Source organism: Puntigrus tetrazona, chromosome 25, assembly GCF_018831695.1.
Source record: "Puntigrus tetrazona isolate hp1 chromosome 25, ASM1883169v1, whole genome shotgun sequence".
NCBI classification, from domain to species: Eukaryota; Metazoa; Chordata; class Actinopteri; order Cypriniformes; family Cyprinidae; genus Puntigrus; species Puntigrus tetrazona.
This window is the reverse complement of record NC_056723.1, coordinates 2,563,396-2,579,205: the sequence shown is the minus strand read 5'-3', so window position 1 is coordinate 2,579,205 and position 15,810 is coordinate 2,563,396. Positions and strand designations below refer to the sequence as shown.

Genomic DNA, 15,810 nt, shown 5'->3' with positions numbered 1-15,810 from the left:
GCATGTTGTCTCGCTGCCCGTGCGTGTTGTTCGAGGGAAAAAGCTGCTGGAGCGATTCGAGGCCTTGCATCTACTTTCTATGAACGAAAAAGGAATAAAAACGTTCTGTTCGGTAGCTTTCCTCATGCAACAGGCAGAAACCGTTGGATAAAATCAAACGGAGGTCGCGGAATGGTTAAATGGTTTGCATTATTGAAATCACATATACTGCTTGTGTTACTGTACAAAGGCTGCTGGATTTGTGAATGTAGACGGTTGTTTATGGGCAGGCCGCAGTTATTTGACCAGTGCTCCTGTGCATGCTTTATTGCATGAGTCAGGAGTTACCTTCGACAGTTTAGATACTAATTTGAGCGTTTAGTGAATGAAAGTGTTAGCAGATCATCAGCATCTGCTGTTGCATGGATCTTAAGGGCCTTGCAGCATGGGCTGGCCTGTCGTGTGTTTCTGTATGAATTTAGTCAGTTCAAGGACGGACAGTAAAATGTCCCTCTGAGACAGCCCATTTATGAGCTCACCTGAATAATTCACTATTTAGCCCATAAAAAGAAAACGTACAGTATCATTTTTAAAAGGCAGGAGTCTGCGAATGTGCAAGAGATGCATCAAGCATGCCTTACAGTAAGACAGGGCATTACACATCATTTACAGTGACAGAATGTTTAAAACGGCAAGGGATGTAAAAGCACATAGAATAGCAAATGTAGTTTCGTAAGGAGTTTTGAGGCTATTCTCAATATAGCATACTGTTATATGTAGCTTGTATACCAGGTACAGTATTCAGAAACATTTGGCAAAACGTAGCGTACTGTATTTATCTCAATAATCCATTGCACTTGAATGCATTTAAATAATTACATATTTTTTTATTTCTCTAATTTGACAGCCTCAGGAAAGACAAATACCCAGAACGGCATTAAAAAAAATGCGAAGTAACCAAATTAATTTCCTAAAAACGCTGCTAGACGCCACATCATCATCATCATAACCGTTTTTATTGTTGCGTATTGCTTGTCACTCGCTATTTATATAAAGTATAAATCCCAGAAAGCTGTAAGTTAGCAGTACATTTTCCAACGGGTTGGTCAACAGGTGATGTGCTGCAGTTTTGCGGTAGGTCTGTGGATGGTTTGTACTGACATGTTTTGGTTTTTTTTCTCGTTTTATAGGTGTTGCACAATCGCACTTGATTCTCATCATATGGGAAGAATGTAGAGACGAGACGTGAATACAATCAGCCGTTTTTCCTCTTTGTTTTAATTGTTTTGTTTTGAGACGATGGCCTACACGAATTACAGCTCACTGAACCGAGCTCAGCTCACCTTTGAATATCTGCACACAAACTCGTGAGTACTAAATTGAGTGCGTTTATGTTAAAATGTTAATTTATCATCTTGCAGTTAAGTCTTGTATAAAGGCGACATATATTAGCGTTGCCTGTTACAGATTTTAATTGATGTTGAAGTTTTTGATTGATGAACTTGGTACGCCCTGCTGCTAAAACGTGCATAGCAGTCAGCCAATCGGATTGAAACTTGTGATTCTCAAAAGCGTCCATTTTTGTCATCATCCACTGATGGTCTGCACAGTCCGTGAGGTCCCGCTTCTGCTTTCTACAGAGCAGTTTGTAGCGATAACACAAGTCGTCATTCCTGTTTGATGAAATGCTTTGGCATGATTGACATTTGGCAAAGCAGAGCTCAATTTTTCTTTTAGTTTTGTACATTTGTACATTTATGACAATGTTATAATAATGCAGAATTGTTCTTGTGTTCTTGCATACTTCTGCGCTTATCAGCCATAAACTACAAAAGCGATCAGATCGCTTTTTATGTTGTTGTTGAATAATTATTTTACTGCTGACAGGACAACCCACGAGTTTCTCTTTGGAGCTTTGGCCGAACTTGTGGACAACTCGAGGTAGTTTTTTCCGTCACTTGACAGACTTAAGTTTTACTTAAAATCATTTAAATGATTTGCACCATTAAAAAGGACTTTTGCTCCATTTCTCATTTACAGAGACGCAAATGCCACGCGGATAGACATTTACACAGGTTGGATACGTTAGCTTTATGCTACATTATAAAAAGGAATCAAAACAATATTGACCCCTAATATATGTAAATATTCATTTATGGCCGATCAGAGAAGAGACCAGATCTGAGAGGCGGGTTTATGCTGTGTTTTCTCGACGATGGCACTGGAATGGACCCTAGTGAGTAAAGCAAAGAAAGCTGAATCGTTCGTATCACAGCATGCATGCGTTTCTACTCATTGACGTCTTATACTCAACGCAGTGGTGACGGTATAAATGTTTTGAATAGGCGAAGCTACGCATGTCATTCAGTTCGGCAAATCAAGCAAACGATTCCCAGAGTCCACTCACATTGGCCAGTATGGAAACGGACTAAAGTCGTAAGTATTATGACTCTTTTCTCACAAACCAATAAGCCGCACGTATCTCGATAATTAGGCTTTTGTATACATGAACATCCTGGTCTTTTTTTTTTTTAGGGGTTCCATGCGTATCGGGAAGGACTTCATTCTTTTCACCAAAAAAGATGATAAATTAACGTGTTTGTTCTTGTCGCGAACGTTTCACGAGGAGGAGGGCCTGGACGAGGTAAGACGTTGATTTCGGGCATCATATGCAACCAGTCGTTCTGAACCAAAAGCAGACTTCTGAGAGTTTTTGGGCCTGTTCTCGAAGGTGATTGTCCCGTTACCCAGTTGGGATGTGAAAACCCAGCAGCCTCTGACTCAAGACGCGGAGAAGTACGCTACTGAGACCGAGCTCATCTTTAAGTATTCGCCTTTTAAGAATGAAGAGCAGCTATTCCGCCAGTTCAAGAAGATCGAAGGACCCAGCGGTTGGTTTTTACAGCAGTTTGTCCATTAGGTTGTGTCTTGGATGAGGCTGTTAAACGTGAGTGCCGTGTGTGTTTCTAGGTACGCTGGTTGTAGTTTATAACTTGAAGTTGATGGATAACAGAGAGCCAGAGTTGGATGTGGAGACGGACCACCAGGACATTCTGATGGCTGGGACGCCTGTAGAGGGAGTGTAAGTTAACTCAATCAAAGTTAAATGCAATCAGCTCTGGTCAGATCTGTTACGCACCGCAGATGTGTATCGTGTAAATAAGCGGTAGGAGATTTATTCATTGTACAGTGTAGATGGCTGAACTGATTATAACGGGAGTGTTTAGACTGAAGTCAGTAATTACGTTCGTTAATAATGTAAAGCGCATCCGGAAAGTATTCAAAGCACTTCATTTTTCTACATTTTACGTTACGACCTTGTTCCAAAATGGATTCAATTCAACTCAAAATTCTACAAACGATACTCCAACATGAAAGACGTTTGTTTGAAATCTTTGCAAATGTAAAAAAAGATATATATGTGTACGTTTTCACAGCCTTTGCTTAATGCTTTGTTGAAGCACCTTTGGCGCTAAATACAACCTCAAGTCTTTTTGGGTATGATGCGATAGGCTTTGCTCATTGTCATTTGGCATTTATCTGCCGTTCATCTCCTTTCACCTCTCAAGCTCTGTCAGGGCAGATGGGGTCAGACGCACATTTCCAGGTTTCTCCAGGTCCCAGGCTGTGTCTGGGCCACTCAAGGACATTCACAGAGTCGTCTATAAACCACTCTTGCTGTGTGTGTCATTGTCCTGTTGGAAGACGAACTTTCTGACGAACCTTCTGTCTGAATTTCTGAATGCTCTGGACAGGGTTTTCATCAAGGCTGTCTCTATATTTTGGTGCACTGAGTTTTTCTTCTCTTCTGACAAGGCCCAGGCACCGAAAAAGCCCCACAGCACACTTTACTTTTGGGATGGTACTCCGCAGGTGATGAGCAGAGCTGGTGTCCTTCAAACATGATGCTTAGAATCGGGTTCATCAGATCAGAGAATCTTGTTTCTCAGAGTCTGAAGGTCCTTTAGGTGCTTTTTTGGATATTCCAAGTGTGTTTTTTTGTGTCTGAAAATACAGAATAGAAACTAAATATTACTTAAGCATTAATGTGATTTAGACCTGGGTTATCATGTAGGGATGGGCAATATGTTCATGCTCATCTCATCAGTAAAGCCGATTCTTTGGTTAACGGAAAATCTCCATCACCTGTTTTCAAAAGGAACTGTGGGACCTTTCCTTTCCAAATCATGTCTAGCCAATTGAATCTACCACAGGTGGACTTCAATAAAGTTGTAGAAACAGCACAAGGATCATCAGTGGAAGCTGGAACTCAATTCTGAGCATCATGGCAAAGGCTGTGAATACTTGCTTACATGTGATGATTGGAAAAAAAGCTGTAACATAATAAAATGTGAATACTTTGTGAATGCTTTACGCTGTGAAAACAGGCCTAAGAAGCTTGATAACTACAGTTTTTCACGTTTCTGTAGATCTTGGCACCGACCATAAGCAAGCAAACTTAAAGCAGTAATTCCAACCAAAATAAAATGATCTCAGGCCATCCAAGATGCGGATGGGTTTGTTTCCACGTGGGAAAAGATTTGGAGAAATTTTGCATTGTTTATTGCTCAACCAATGGATGCTCTGCAGTGAATGGGTGCCGTCAGAATGAATGTCCAAGCAGCTGATAAAAACATCCACTAGTAATCCACTCCAGTCCATTAGTTAACATCTTTTGAAGCTGAGTGGTAAGAAACAAATCACTTAATAAAAGTGCTGTATGTAGGATTGACACAGAGTGGTTGAACTAGGTGTTGCGATCTAAATTCAAAATATTGGAGATGGGGTTTTTTTTTTCCCACCCGGCCCCTCCTACTCCACACAGTTGCTAGATTCCCACTCAGACATCTTTCATTTGCCACATATTTGCATACATTTGCAAACATAGTATTTTTATGCTTAAGTAGAGTAAAAATCCTACAGCGCCTTTAAAAAAAGTTTAACTTTAAATCTATTTTGGCCAAAATACTCGTCTATAATGTGCTTGGTATATATGTCTCATCTGATTAGGACTTGATGTTTATTGCTAGACTGTGGTCGTGTGGGTTATTGTGATGTTTTATCAGCGGTTTGGACTCATTGTGATTGACACCGATTCGCTGCAGAGCATCCATGATACATGGCTACATTTCTCCAAATCTGGTGACCCGAGGCGTACATTATAACAGTAATTTTGAGGTGAACTATTCCCTTAAATGAGCTAGTCAGCATCTTCAGGATTACTAGAAACTTGGTGGGCCAGAATGGAGTTAAAACCTACAGGTGACTGGGCTTCCAGGAGCAGAATTATCATAAACCGACCGATGTTTCTCTTTAGCTGTCATGCAGCAAGTGTTTTAATCATGTGAAGGCAGCGTTGGATGTTTTTGGTGACACTAACACATACGTTTGTGTTGCAAACAGGAAGCCGGAGAGGAGGTCATTTCGTGCATACGCTGCTGTCCTGTACATTGATCCCAGAATGAGGATCTTCATTCAAGGTCACAAAGTCAGAACCAAGAGATTGTCCTGTTGCTTATATAACCCTAGGTAAACACCAAAAACTACCAGTTTCACACGCATACACCAAAATGACCACTTAACGTTTGTGAAGAAACGCTAGTTTATAAGTCTATTTCTAGTAGGTCTTGTAAACTAAATTAAGTGAAAAATCTGAATCAATGTGTGTTCCAAATGTTTTTTATCTTCTAGGATGTACAAATACACATCAACGCGCTTTAAAACCCGTGCGGAGCAGGAGGTGAAGAAGGCAGATCACCTCTCGAAACTTGGTGAGTTTAACCTCAGTCAACATAAACCTCTTAAAGCTGACTGGAATTGGGTGTTAAGGGAAGCTGACTTCAGGCTCTGTGGCTACTGATGGCATTTCCTCTAACTGTCCGTTTCTGCTTTTAACCTCTTTAAATACTGAACCACATGTATTGACAGGATATGGGAGCTCGTTTTCACAAACAACTGCCATATTTTTAAATGCATCTTTCGCTGGAACGGAGGAAGAAAAGTGAATGTTTTGACTGGATACGGATACTGAATTAGACTTTGTGCTTTAAAATCAAATCGATCATTTCACTCTTTTCTTACGTTTTTCTCTTGTGCATGTGTTTGACTTCCTCTCTAGCTGAGGAGAAGGCTCGAGAGGCCGAGAGTAAAGCTCGTGCCCTGGAGTTAAAGCTTGGTGATGATTTATCCAAAGAAGCTAGAGTAAGACCTCACCACCACACCACACACGCTTCAGACCCAGGACTAAATCTCAGTGTTTCAGAACAAGTATTTCAACACACGAGCGAATGATTACAATAATGTCCAATGAATAAGAATCGACTTGGGCAATCAAGGCTTTGGTGTCTTCACAGTTGTGTGGTTGTAACTACAGCTAGAAGCATAGTTTATGACACAAGGACATGTTACTCATAATTTCTAGGTGTACCAGTAATTGTATTCACGTGTATTTGAGGAAAACATTTATTTCATAATGAAACATTCTCTCATTTTTAGTTGTTACTTAAAGTTTGATTTTTGTCAAAATGTTGAAAATAAAAGATATACAAATTTGCTTTGCTCATATGTTCTTCTTTAATTACTTAAATGCCACTTTGGAAGGGCTTGTTGGATCTGCAGGTTTTTAATGTTTTATTTTCTTTCGCTGATTTCAGGCTGCTTTAAGAAAGGCACAAGATTCGGCTATGGCGTTACGTGCCGAAGCTACTAGAAAACAAGCCATCCATGCATCCAAGCAAAAGTAATGCACTCCTAAAACATGTAATGCGGAAAAACAAACGCACTTAGATCCTTTTAAAGAATGCCTTGAGATATTTTGCTCTCTTTCCATCACAGAGCTTTGAAAGAGCCCAAGGAGCTGAACTTTATATTCGGTGTGAACATCGAGAGACGAGAACAAGACGGAATGTTCGTCTATAACTGCAGCCGTCTAATTAAGATGTACGAGAAGACAGGACCACAGCTGGAGGGAGGCATGTGAGTATAAAACACACAAACGTCATTACGCGAGCTGATGTGTGACAATCGCATTAACTGTCTGTGGGTGTTTCAGGGCCTGTGGGGGTGTTGTAGGAGTAGTGGATGTTCCCTATCTAGTGCTCGAACCAACACACAACAAGCAGGACTTTGCAGACGCTAAAGAATACAGACACTTACTGAGAGCCATGGGAGAATATCTCGCCCAGTACTGGAAGGACATCGGTATAGGTCAGTGTGTCTATCTTTTTATATATCTTCTGTTAACTTGATTAATTTATGATTAAATCAATAACTAATTGCTAAAATATCTATATTTGTGTTATAGCTGTTTTTTTAATGTTTCCCTTAACAGCTCAGAAAGGCATAGTGAAATTCTGGGATGAATTTGGTTATTTGTCGGCTAACTGGAACTCCGTCCCCTCAAATGAAATCCGGTTTCGCAGGCGAAGAGCTATGGAGATACCAGTCACCATCCAGTGTGGTATGAACGTGAACTTCCAGTCAGCCCTTCAGAAAGTTCCTTTAACATTTATTTGCATAAATATGGCAAAAATAGGTCATAATATTACTGATTTGACCCTAGCAACCACATAGACACATCCTAGGAAACAACCGGAACACCCTAGCAACCACATAGAAACACCTAGAATACTCTAGCAACAGCATAAAACTCCTTTGGAAACAACCACAACACCCAAAGCACTAACAAACAACCAGAACGCCCCAGCAACCACATAGACACACCCTAGCAACAGCATAGAAGCACTCTAGGAAACAACCACAACACCCAATGCACTAACAAACAACCAGAAAGCCCTAGCAACCACATAGACACACCTTAGCAACAGAAAAGAAGCACTCTAGGAAACAACCACAACACCCAATGCCCAAACAAACAACCAGAACGCCCTAGCAACCACAAAGACACACCCTTCTAAACCAGAACACCCTAGCAACAGCATTGAAGCACTCTAGGAAACAACCAGATCACCATAGCAACTGCATAGAAGCAATTGCATAAAACCTTCCTAAGAAACAGCAACAACACCCAATACCCTAAAACAACCAGAACGCTCCATAGACCATAGACACACACCCTAAGAAACCAGAACACCCTAGCAACAGCATAAAAACTTCCTAAGAAACAACCACAACACCCAATACCCTAAAACAACTAGAACGTCTTAGCAACCGCATAGAAACCCCCTAACAACCAGAACATCCCAGCAACTTTGACACACTCCTCATTACAGCAGGCAAACATCTCTCACGTATTCTGAAGATAAATGTTGTTTTCTTAAGGTTTTAATCTTTCTTCCTGTAGATAAGTGTTTGAAGTGGCGGACGCTGCCGTTTCAGATGGATGCTGTGGACAAACGGTACCCAGACAGCTGGGTGTGTCTCATGAACCCGGACGGAACCCAGGACAGGTTGGAAATTAGATACCAGCTTTCTATATCTGCCTTTTCTGGTTTCTTCCTCACGCTTCTGTCTGTTGCCGTTCTCTTCTGTTAGGTGCGACGCTCCTGAGCAGAAGCAGAACTTGCCCATTGGCGTTTTGAAAAAGGACTTCAAGTCATCCGAGGACAAACAGAAAGATCTATCAGACAAAATCCGTCAGCAGCAAGAAAAACTGGAGGCCATGCAGGTCTGCCTGTGATCTCTGCTCGCTTCTCAGCCTTTTTGTGTTCGTTTTGTGTAAACGAATGCTTTATTTCTCCTCATTCAGAAATCCACAACAATAAAATCTGCAGCAGATATAAAGCGGCTACCTCTAGATGTCAGTACAAAACCAGCAGAAGAGCGTACGCCTCAGGTACAGTGTGTCTGTGTGCAAACTGTGTGGATAAATCTCACAAAAATATATCTAGGTTAGATTTTACCACACAATCAAGAGATGAAATGTTTTGAAAAACCTGAATTATTTTAGCCAAATTAAAAAAGTTACTGTAATTTAATCCCTCTCGTCTTGTTCCATAGTTTTAAGAATTTTTCATAACACAGATATTGTTTTTATTTTGTAAACATGATGAATAAATACTTGTTGCCTCATTTATATATATTTTGTTCACATTACAATACAATAACTAGAGGGGAAATATGCTTAAATTTCATAGAAAGATTGTCTTAAAAATAAGGTTTACATTTTTTTTTTTTTTTAATGTAAAATATATTTTCTCAGATTTTATTGATTTATGTTTTGTTATTATTATTCTTTAAGGATTTAAATTTGACTGCCTATTTGACAGGTTGTATGCTATGCATTGTTTTATTTTATTTATTATATTAAAATAAACAAATGGTGCTGTCGAGCAATTAATTGCATCCAAAATAATTTTTTGTTGGCATATGTGCGTACTGTGTATATTTATTGTGTGTGTGTGTGTGTGTGTGTACCCACATGCATTTGTATATTTAGGAAGAATATTACATTTTTATATTAAATATTTGTGTATCATGCAATTGATATAAATATATATACATGCAAATATACTCAAAATATATGCTGCATGTGTGTATTATGCAAACAGAAAATTATTTTGGATTCGATTAATAATTTGACAGCACTATAAATAAATTATATATATATATATATATATATATATATATATATATATATATATATATATATATATATATAAATTAATTTTGTAATTTTTTTTTTAATCTATTTATTGTGTCTAATAGCCAACCCGCTCATCTCAACGAACAGCGCCCCGCCCACGTTCCCCACCTCTCCCCGCAGTGGTCAGAAAAGTTGTCAGTCAACCACAGATAGCCAAAACTCCTCCCCCTAAGGCAGCGCCTCCTTCACGACCTACCCGGACCCCTTCAGCTCCTGCCCCTCCGTCCAAAGCAAAGTCATCACCGGCTCCTGCGGCGAAGGCAACAAGACCCGCCGTCAAACCGGTAGCCCCGCCCCCACCGCCGCCCACAAAGACACCGGCTCGCAGGAGCGCCACGCAGAGCCGCACCTCTACAGTAAGTACCGTCATATCCTCACACTTTCATGTTTCAGTGCTCAAAAAATATCACAACAAACTGATATCTGAGGGGGGTTTTGTTAGCCGTCATCCACCAAGACTGCTAGCAAACAAACTCCGACCAACAAGAAAGGAAACCTAAAGAAAGGTAGAGCCCAGAAAGAGGAGGATGCTGAGGAAGAAAGTGAGGAGGAGGAAGAAGAAGAGGAGGACGAGGAAGAAGACAGTGCGTCAGAAGAGGACGAACCTCAACCCAAAAAATCAAAGATGGCGGCGACTGTTCAGGCTCGAGGGAAAGCTGTCGTGGAAAAAAAAACAGCAGCAGCTGTTAAACAGACCAACGCTGAGGTAACGTTCACAACACATTCAGATTTACTTTTTTTTTTTGGTATTCCTTTTAATGCAGGTTTAATTGATTTTAATTTCTCTGTCAGGTTATAACAAATAGCACTATTGAAGACCTGAAGAAAGATGCAATAAAAAATGCACAGAAAGGTAAAAACATATTATTGCGCATCATTAAACGAGGTATCCGCTTTTGTGCGCCGTTTTCACGGCTCTAATAAACTCTGCCGCAGATAAAGGCATTCAGGTGGAGGCGAAGGTGAACGGCGAGTGGTTCACGGGTCGCGTGACCGCGGTAGAGACGGGGAAGGAGAGCGTTCGCTGGAAGGTCAAGTTCGATTACGTGCCCATGAACACTCCAAGAGACCGCTGGTACGCGCGCGGACATACAGATCTGTTTCACTGCGACTTCCGATTTGAGCAGATACCTAATTTGAGCTTGTTTTCAGGGTGTTTAAGGGCAGCGACGATGTCCGTCTCATGCGCCCCGCCTCCCCAGAGTCCCGAAGTCCAGACACCAATCAGGGTCCGGCGCGGTCTGTAACCCCGCCCACCGCCGCCGAGCCCGACACGACTCAGAGCGGCCCGAGCAGAGAGACCACAGAGGGCCTGGTGACCATGATGAGGTGCGTTTGGGGTTTCTTCCGCTAACAGTGTGTTCGTTTTTTTGTGTGTGTGTGTCGCCCCCGTCGCTCACGTTTGGTTTGTCGCAGGACGTTGCTACGGTATTTTTTCCCACCGGATTTCCGAATCCCTAAAGATTCCGTGAACACTATGAGCGCCGAGGACCTTGTGGCCTTTCCCATCGTGAGTACAGAGCGCCTGCGCGGGAAGACGCGTCAATTGTTTTGAGCGCCCGCGCGTATTAAATCGAATTGCGTTATTAATTGCAGAAAGAGTATTTCCAGCAGTATGAGGCCGGGCTGCAGAGTCTGTGCAATTCCTACCAGACCCGAGCCGAGTCGCGGGCGCGAGCCGTGGAGGAGAAGAGCAGCGGGGCGGAAGCCAAACTTCGGGAGTCCGAAGAGAAACTCCGCAAACTCAGAACCAACATCGTCGCTCTCCTGCAGAAAGTTCAGGAGGTCTGAGTTTTAAATGGCTGGAATTACGAGCAGGAAAAAAAACCAGTTTGCCAATTTTTGTTTATTTTGTTCCACAGGACATCGAGATCAGCAGTGACGACGAACTGGATGCTTACATTGAAGATTTGGTCACAAAGGGAGAGTGAAATCCTACATTTTCATGCGCACTGTGCGTTCCGGCGGCCGACTCCGCCGCGTCTTCATCCCTGTACTCTAACAATGCAGCAAGAGCCAACTTCACTTGCCGACTTCAGCACGGCTCTCGGTTCGAAACGCGACTCGGGCCATCAACTTTGAGCGGATGTAAGTTGCGAGCCCGCAAGCGACGACGGACGCGGTTTCATCGAACCTGCGGTTTGAGAGCTTTTTGTTCGGTTTTACTCTACGTGGAGGTTTTGGTGTTTGTGTTGACTGTTTAAGGATGTCAGTGTTTTAAAGCTTCGTTCCCAACCAGATGTCGCGGGAAGAGTCTGCGATCGATCACTTTCAAACCAGTTTGACCTTTCGAGTTTGAAAATGGGCTTCAACTTGCTGCTATGTTATCCAAATTGTCTCAAGTTTGAGTTCCTTGCTGTTCATTTTCCATATACTTATGTGATATTCAGTGTTTTTATTTTTAATCCTCCGGTTTCCTTTTTTTTTTTTTTTTTTTTTTTTTTTTTTTTTTTTAATTTTTTGAATAAACACTGATATGATGCTGTTAACCTCTTCAGTTACAGTATTTAGTCATCTTTATATCGGAGAATATTTTTAAAAAAAGTTTTATTAAAACAGTCCAATAAAGTTTAGGATGTAATTGTGGTCTTACTATTCTGTTTGTCTGGGGGAAAAAAAAACTTTTATTTTTTTGTTGATTCAGTTAAGGAATGTTTTCAACGATTTATAAACCTATAAATTTTAAAATAAGAGTAACAAAACATTAAGGAAGAAGAGGTTACCAACAGCGTATTTAGAAGGAAAAAAATTTACAAAGGCTTGTGATTTTTTTTTTTTTTTTTTTTTTTTTTTTGGGATGAATTAAGAAATAAATCATAATATTTGTAATTGATAAAATGTTTAGATGCATTACATTTATTTATATTCCTTTCATATAGAACATTGCGATTTAGTTTGTGTTCATTTTGGAAAAACTAAATGCGATGGGCTATATTATCTAGAGGACATTCTGACCTTTTCTGCACAGCCGAAGCCCCAAAAAGCACGCGACGAATCGAGATTAATCTGAACAAAACTCTTTTCTGAGGTTATGCATGTCGTTCTGTGAATCTTGCGCCTTTTTCTGAGGCTTGATGATGGTCGCGATGCTTTAAAAAGCAGTTTTTCACGGTGATGCCGCAGAACAAGGAGAAAAGGGCTTCGGGATCAGGTTCGACGGCCCCTGCCATAGAAGAACCAGTTTTGGTTCCCCATGAAACCTTTAGGTAAACGGTTCGTAAAAAAGGACCGTTTTTTCCTAATGTGAGTAATAATCGAATAATCAAAACCTATTGTAAAGCTTTTGTGGAATGAAAAGGTTCTTTGTGGAACCACCGATGCCAATAAAAACTTAATTTTTAAGAGTGATATGAACCATAAACGTCACAAATAAACCTAATCGATTCAGACGTTCTTCGAAAATCATAAGACAACATTTTTTTTGCCATTTTCTCCAACAATCCTGTCAAGGCGAAGGCTGTCAAGCTGCTATGTGATGCTGAGGATCCTCTCTCCTCCCTTGCCGAGTTTCACGTGACCAGACCCGACCCTGTTTTAAAAGACAGACACAAACGCATTTTGAGGTGAGATGTACGATCTGTTAACCTTTAGGGAAAGTTCTACATTTTAAGTTGCAGCATATTAGGCAACTACCGGGACAAATGCGTTGCGGGTGGCTTTACGGTCGTTTTAACATTGCATATTCACAGAATAAAACACCTAAAGGGACGTGGTGAGGGTAAAAATGATATAATGGTAGGAAGTTTTGCGGTGCGATACTTTTGCGATTCGTTCCATGAAAGTGCGTGCGCCAAATAAAACTAAAAAAACCCTGGTAGGCTGCGCAAAAAAACGTACTTTGGCCTACGGCGCGCGATTGTTTCGGCGTGCATATGATACGACATTTATTGACGTGCATATGACACGCGTCCCACAACCCTGAACCTGTAGCATATGCATGCTTTTTCCACCTAAATGCCGCGATTTCGTTTGTGAGATCGGACAGCACAGCGCAAAACATTCGTTTTTTGGGGATGAGGGGCTAGAGAAATGCAATAACTTTGCTAATAATTTTTTTTCCCCCATCACCGTCGTCCCCTGCGTACACGCACACCGAAAATCAACCTTGTCTTTCTCCTCTTGAACACTTTGCTCCACACGGAGGTCCAGACCGCCGCGCGCAACGCCGGGCTGCCCCAGATGTACAGCGCGGGCGTGCTGAGCGCGTTAAATCGCGCCATGATCGCGAAAAGGTTCGTGGCCTCGTTTTTGAACTTCAGTCCGTTCTTGGTCACGTATTTCACCGAGATGTTCACGAAAGACGGGGCCCACAGGGTGAGAAAACAGACGACCACGAAAACGATCGTGCGCAGCGATTCTTTCTTGTCGCCGCTGGGCGCTTCTCGGCCGAGCTGGTACCTCGTGATCATGTAGAGCTTGACGGTCATTAAAACCTTGACGGCCACGATCACCTGCAGGGCTATGACCCCGAACGCGTTCATCTGAGCGGCGAACGCCACCGGCACGACGCTTTGAACGGTTAGAATCGAGTACGTGTGTATCCAACAAAGCGCGCACACGCCAATCACGACCCCGCGCGTGATGTACCGCTCGTAGAAGAAGGGGTGACACACGGCCAGGTATCTGTCGAACTGCGCAAACAGAAACGTCAGCACGTTCACCCCCAGGAACGACGGCAAAATGTAGTATGTGCCGTTCCGGGACGGGTAGCCCTCTTGGACGTCGAACAGGCCTAGGTAGAAGACGGAGCAGCCGGTTAAAGTGTCGCTGATGCTGGTGTTTAACATGAAGATGAAGCGGTTTTGGGAGCGCAGGGCGCTGGTGCTCACGATGCCGACCACCACCGACCCCGCCAGCAGAGCCGAACCTGTAGCGAACAGGATGTGGAAAATGAATATTAAGTAGTCTTCGGGACGCGAGAAGTCGACGGAGAGCGGAACGGTGAGGTTAAAGGAGAGCATCGTAACGCGCCTTTAGTAGACTTTTGGACACTGGTGCCGGTAATAAGGCGTTTAAGTAGATGCGGCTCAGTCCCGTGAGATAAAATTCGACATTGACGGATGGGAATCGCCTGCACTAGTTTTTTTTTTTTTTTTTTTTACCTTTTTACGCAGAATATGGAGAGGTCTGTAAGTGATGTGACAAACCACTTTAAAATATACTGAATTGCAGGGGAGCGCAAGTTAAAACTTAATTTATTTATTTTTGGTTCGATGAATGTCATTTTTTGTTTTTATTCGCACGAGGATTTTGCAGTAAACAACATTAGATGTAACATACAACCCTAAACTGATAAGAAGAAAAACGAGAAGAAATTATTTTTTTAAAAAAACATTGAAGGGCAGGATATTCTGGGAATTAGTTAGTTATTCACAGTAAATTATATGTTTTTTTTTTAATTCCAAAAATGGTTTAAATGTCAAATACAGTTTTCACCATATTGCAGGGGAACTTACTGTCACTGTACTTTACTGTACCATTGTCTATTTTTTACGTGAAATTCAAGCTTATTAGAGTTATGAGTTTTATGTTTTTTTCTTTCTCTTCCTGACATGTTGTCACGGCGTGGCTGAGGGAAGGAGCGCTTTTCATCTCCCACACGAGAACAGCTAATAAAGCAGGCAGATTAAAGACGACAGCGGACGATTTAACGGAAGCAAACCGGAACACGCATTTTACTAAATTACTAAATTAACTAGACACACCTGAACATAATGAGACCATTAACACGAAGCACATGGGACACGAAAACAGCAGCAAAAAATGTCCAAATATGTTACACATGTCTGTTTGTATATTGCAATGAATATGCAACACTGATTATATCATCGGTGCAATAACTAATATCGGTGCTATATTTAAGTTGCATTTATATAACATGGCATGCCTATATGAAAGGCTGGATGCGCTGCTTTGTGACTTAGTAAAGAACAAAAACCCTAATGCTTCCCTTGAAGCTGGACGCACACTCATTTTTAAAAACAAAGAAATAAACACTTATTTTTCTGTTATTGTTGCGTTTTAGTTCCTACGAAATGGCGCGTTTCATTTAGAAAACGTAAAAAGTTCAAACAACCAATCAAAGCAGATCTGTTTTTGTATTTCATGTTTTAATGTGTATACAATTTGCGTTCATGCATTGTCGACACCGTTGACCTCCGCAGACCCGCTGTTTGACAAACTCTTGGTTATTATGCGCGAGGCAGATATTCAGTTAGGGGCTGAAA

General features: G+C 41.5%; 2 protein-coding genes across 3 annotated transcripts; one reads left to right on the top strand and one right to left on the bottom strand.

Annotated features, from left to right (window-relative positions):
* Window positions 1-6: 6 nt before the first annotated feature.
* morc2 (MORC family CW-type zinc finger 2) lies at window positions 7-12,044 on the top strand. Of its 2 annotated transcripts, none has more exons than XM_043227795.1 (27): window positions 7-182; window positions 1,170-1,346; window positions 1,867-1,920; window positions 2,020-2,054; window positions 2,147-2,215; window positions 2,325-2,415; window positions 2,515-2,623; window positions 2,711-2,870; window positions 2,950-3,061; window positions 5,383-5,508; window positions 5,671-5,750; window positions 6,098-6,180; window positions 6,633-6,718; window positions 6,814-6,954; window positions 7,031-7,185; window positions 7,310-7,438; window positions 8,282-8,387; window positions 8,473-8,605; window positions 8,687-8,773; window positions 9,646-9,939; window positions 10,026-10,289; window positions 10,376-10,436; window positions 10,520-10,658; window positions 10,736-10,912; window positions 11,000-11,093; window positions 11,180-11,368; window positions 11,446-12,044. In XM_043227795.1, exons 2-27 carry the CDS (start codon window positions 1,279-1,281, stop codon window positions 11,512-11,514), a joined length of 3,111 nt encoding a protein of 1,036 aa, XP_043083730.1. In that variant the 5' UTR covers window positions 7-182; window positions 1,170-1,278; the 3' UTR covers window positions 11,515-12,044. The 2 variants fall into 2 exon arrangements, with proteins under 2 accessions (XP_043083730.1, XP_043083731.1); XM_043227796.1 differs by having other exon boundaries at window positions 11-163.
* Window positions 11,976-15,664, bottom strand: LOC122330683 (olfactory receptor 4F6-like). Its single transcript, XM_043227915.1, has 2 exons — window positions 13,688-15,664; window positions 11,976-13,112 (listed from the first exon to the last, which is right to left on the bottom strand). The coding sequence occupies exons 1-2, from the start codon at window positions 14,542-14,544 to the stop codon at window positions 13,052-13,054; spliced, it is 918 nt and encodes a 305-aa protein (XP_043083850.1). The 5' UTR covers window positions 14,545-15,664; the 3' UTR covers window positions 11,976-13,051.
* Window positions 15,665-15,810: the final 146 nt, after the last annotated feature.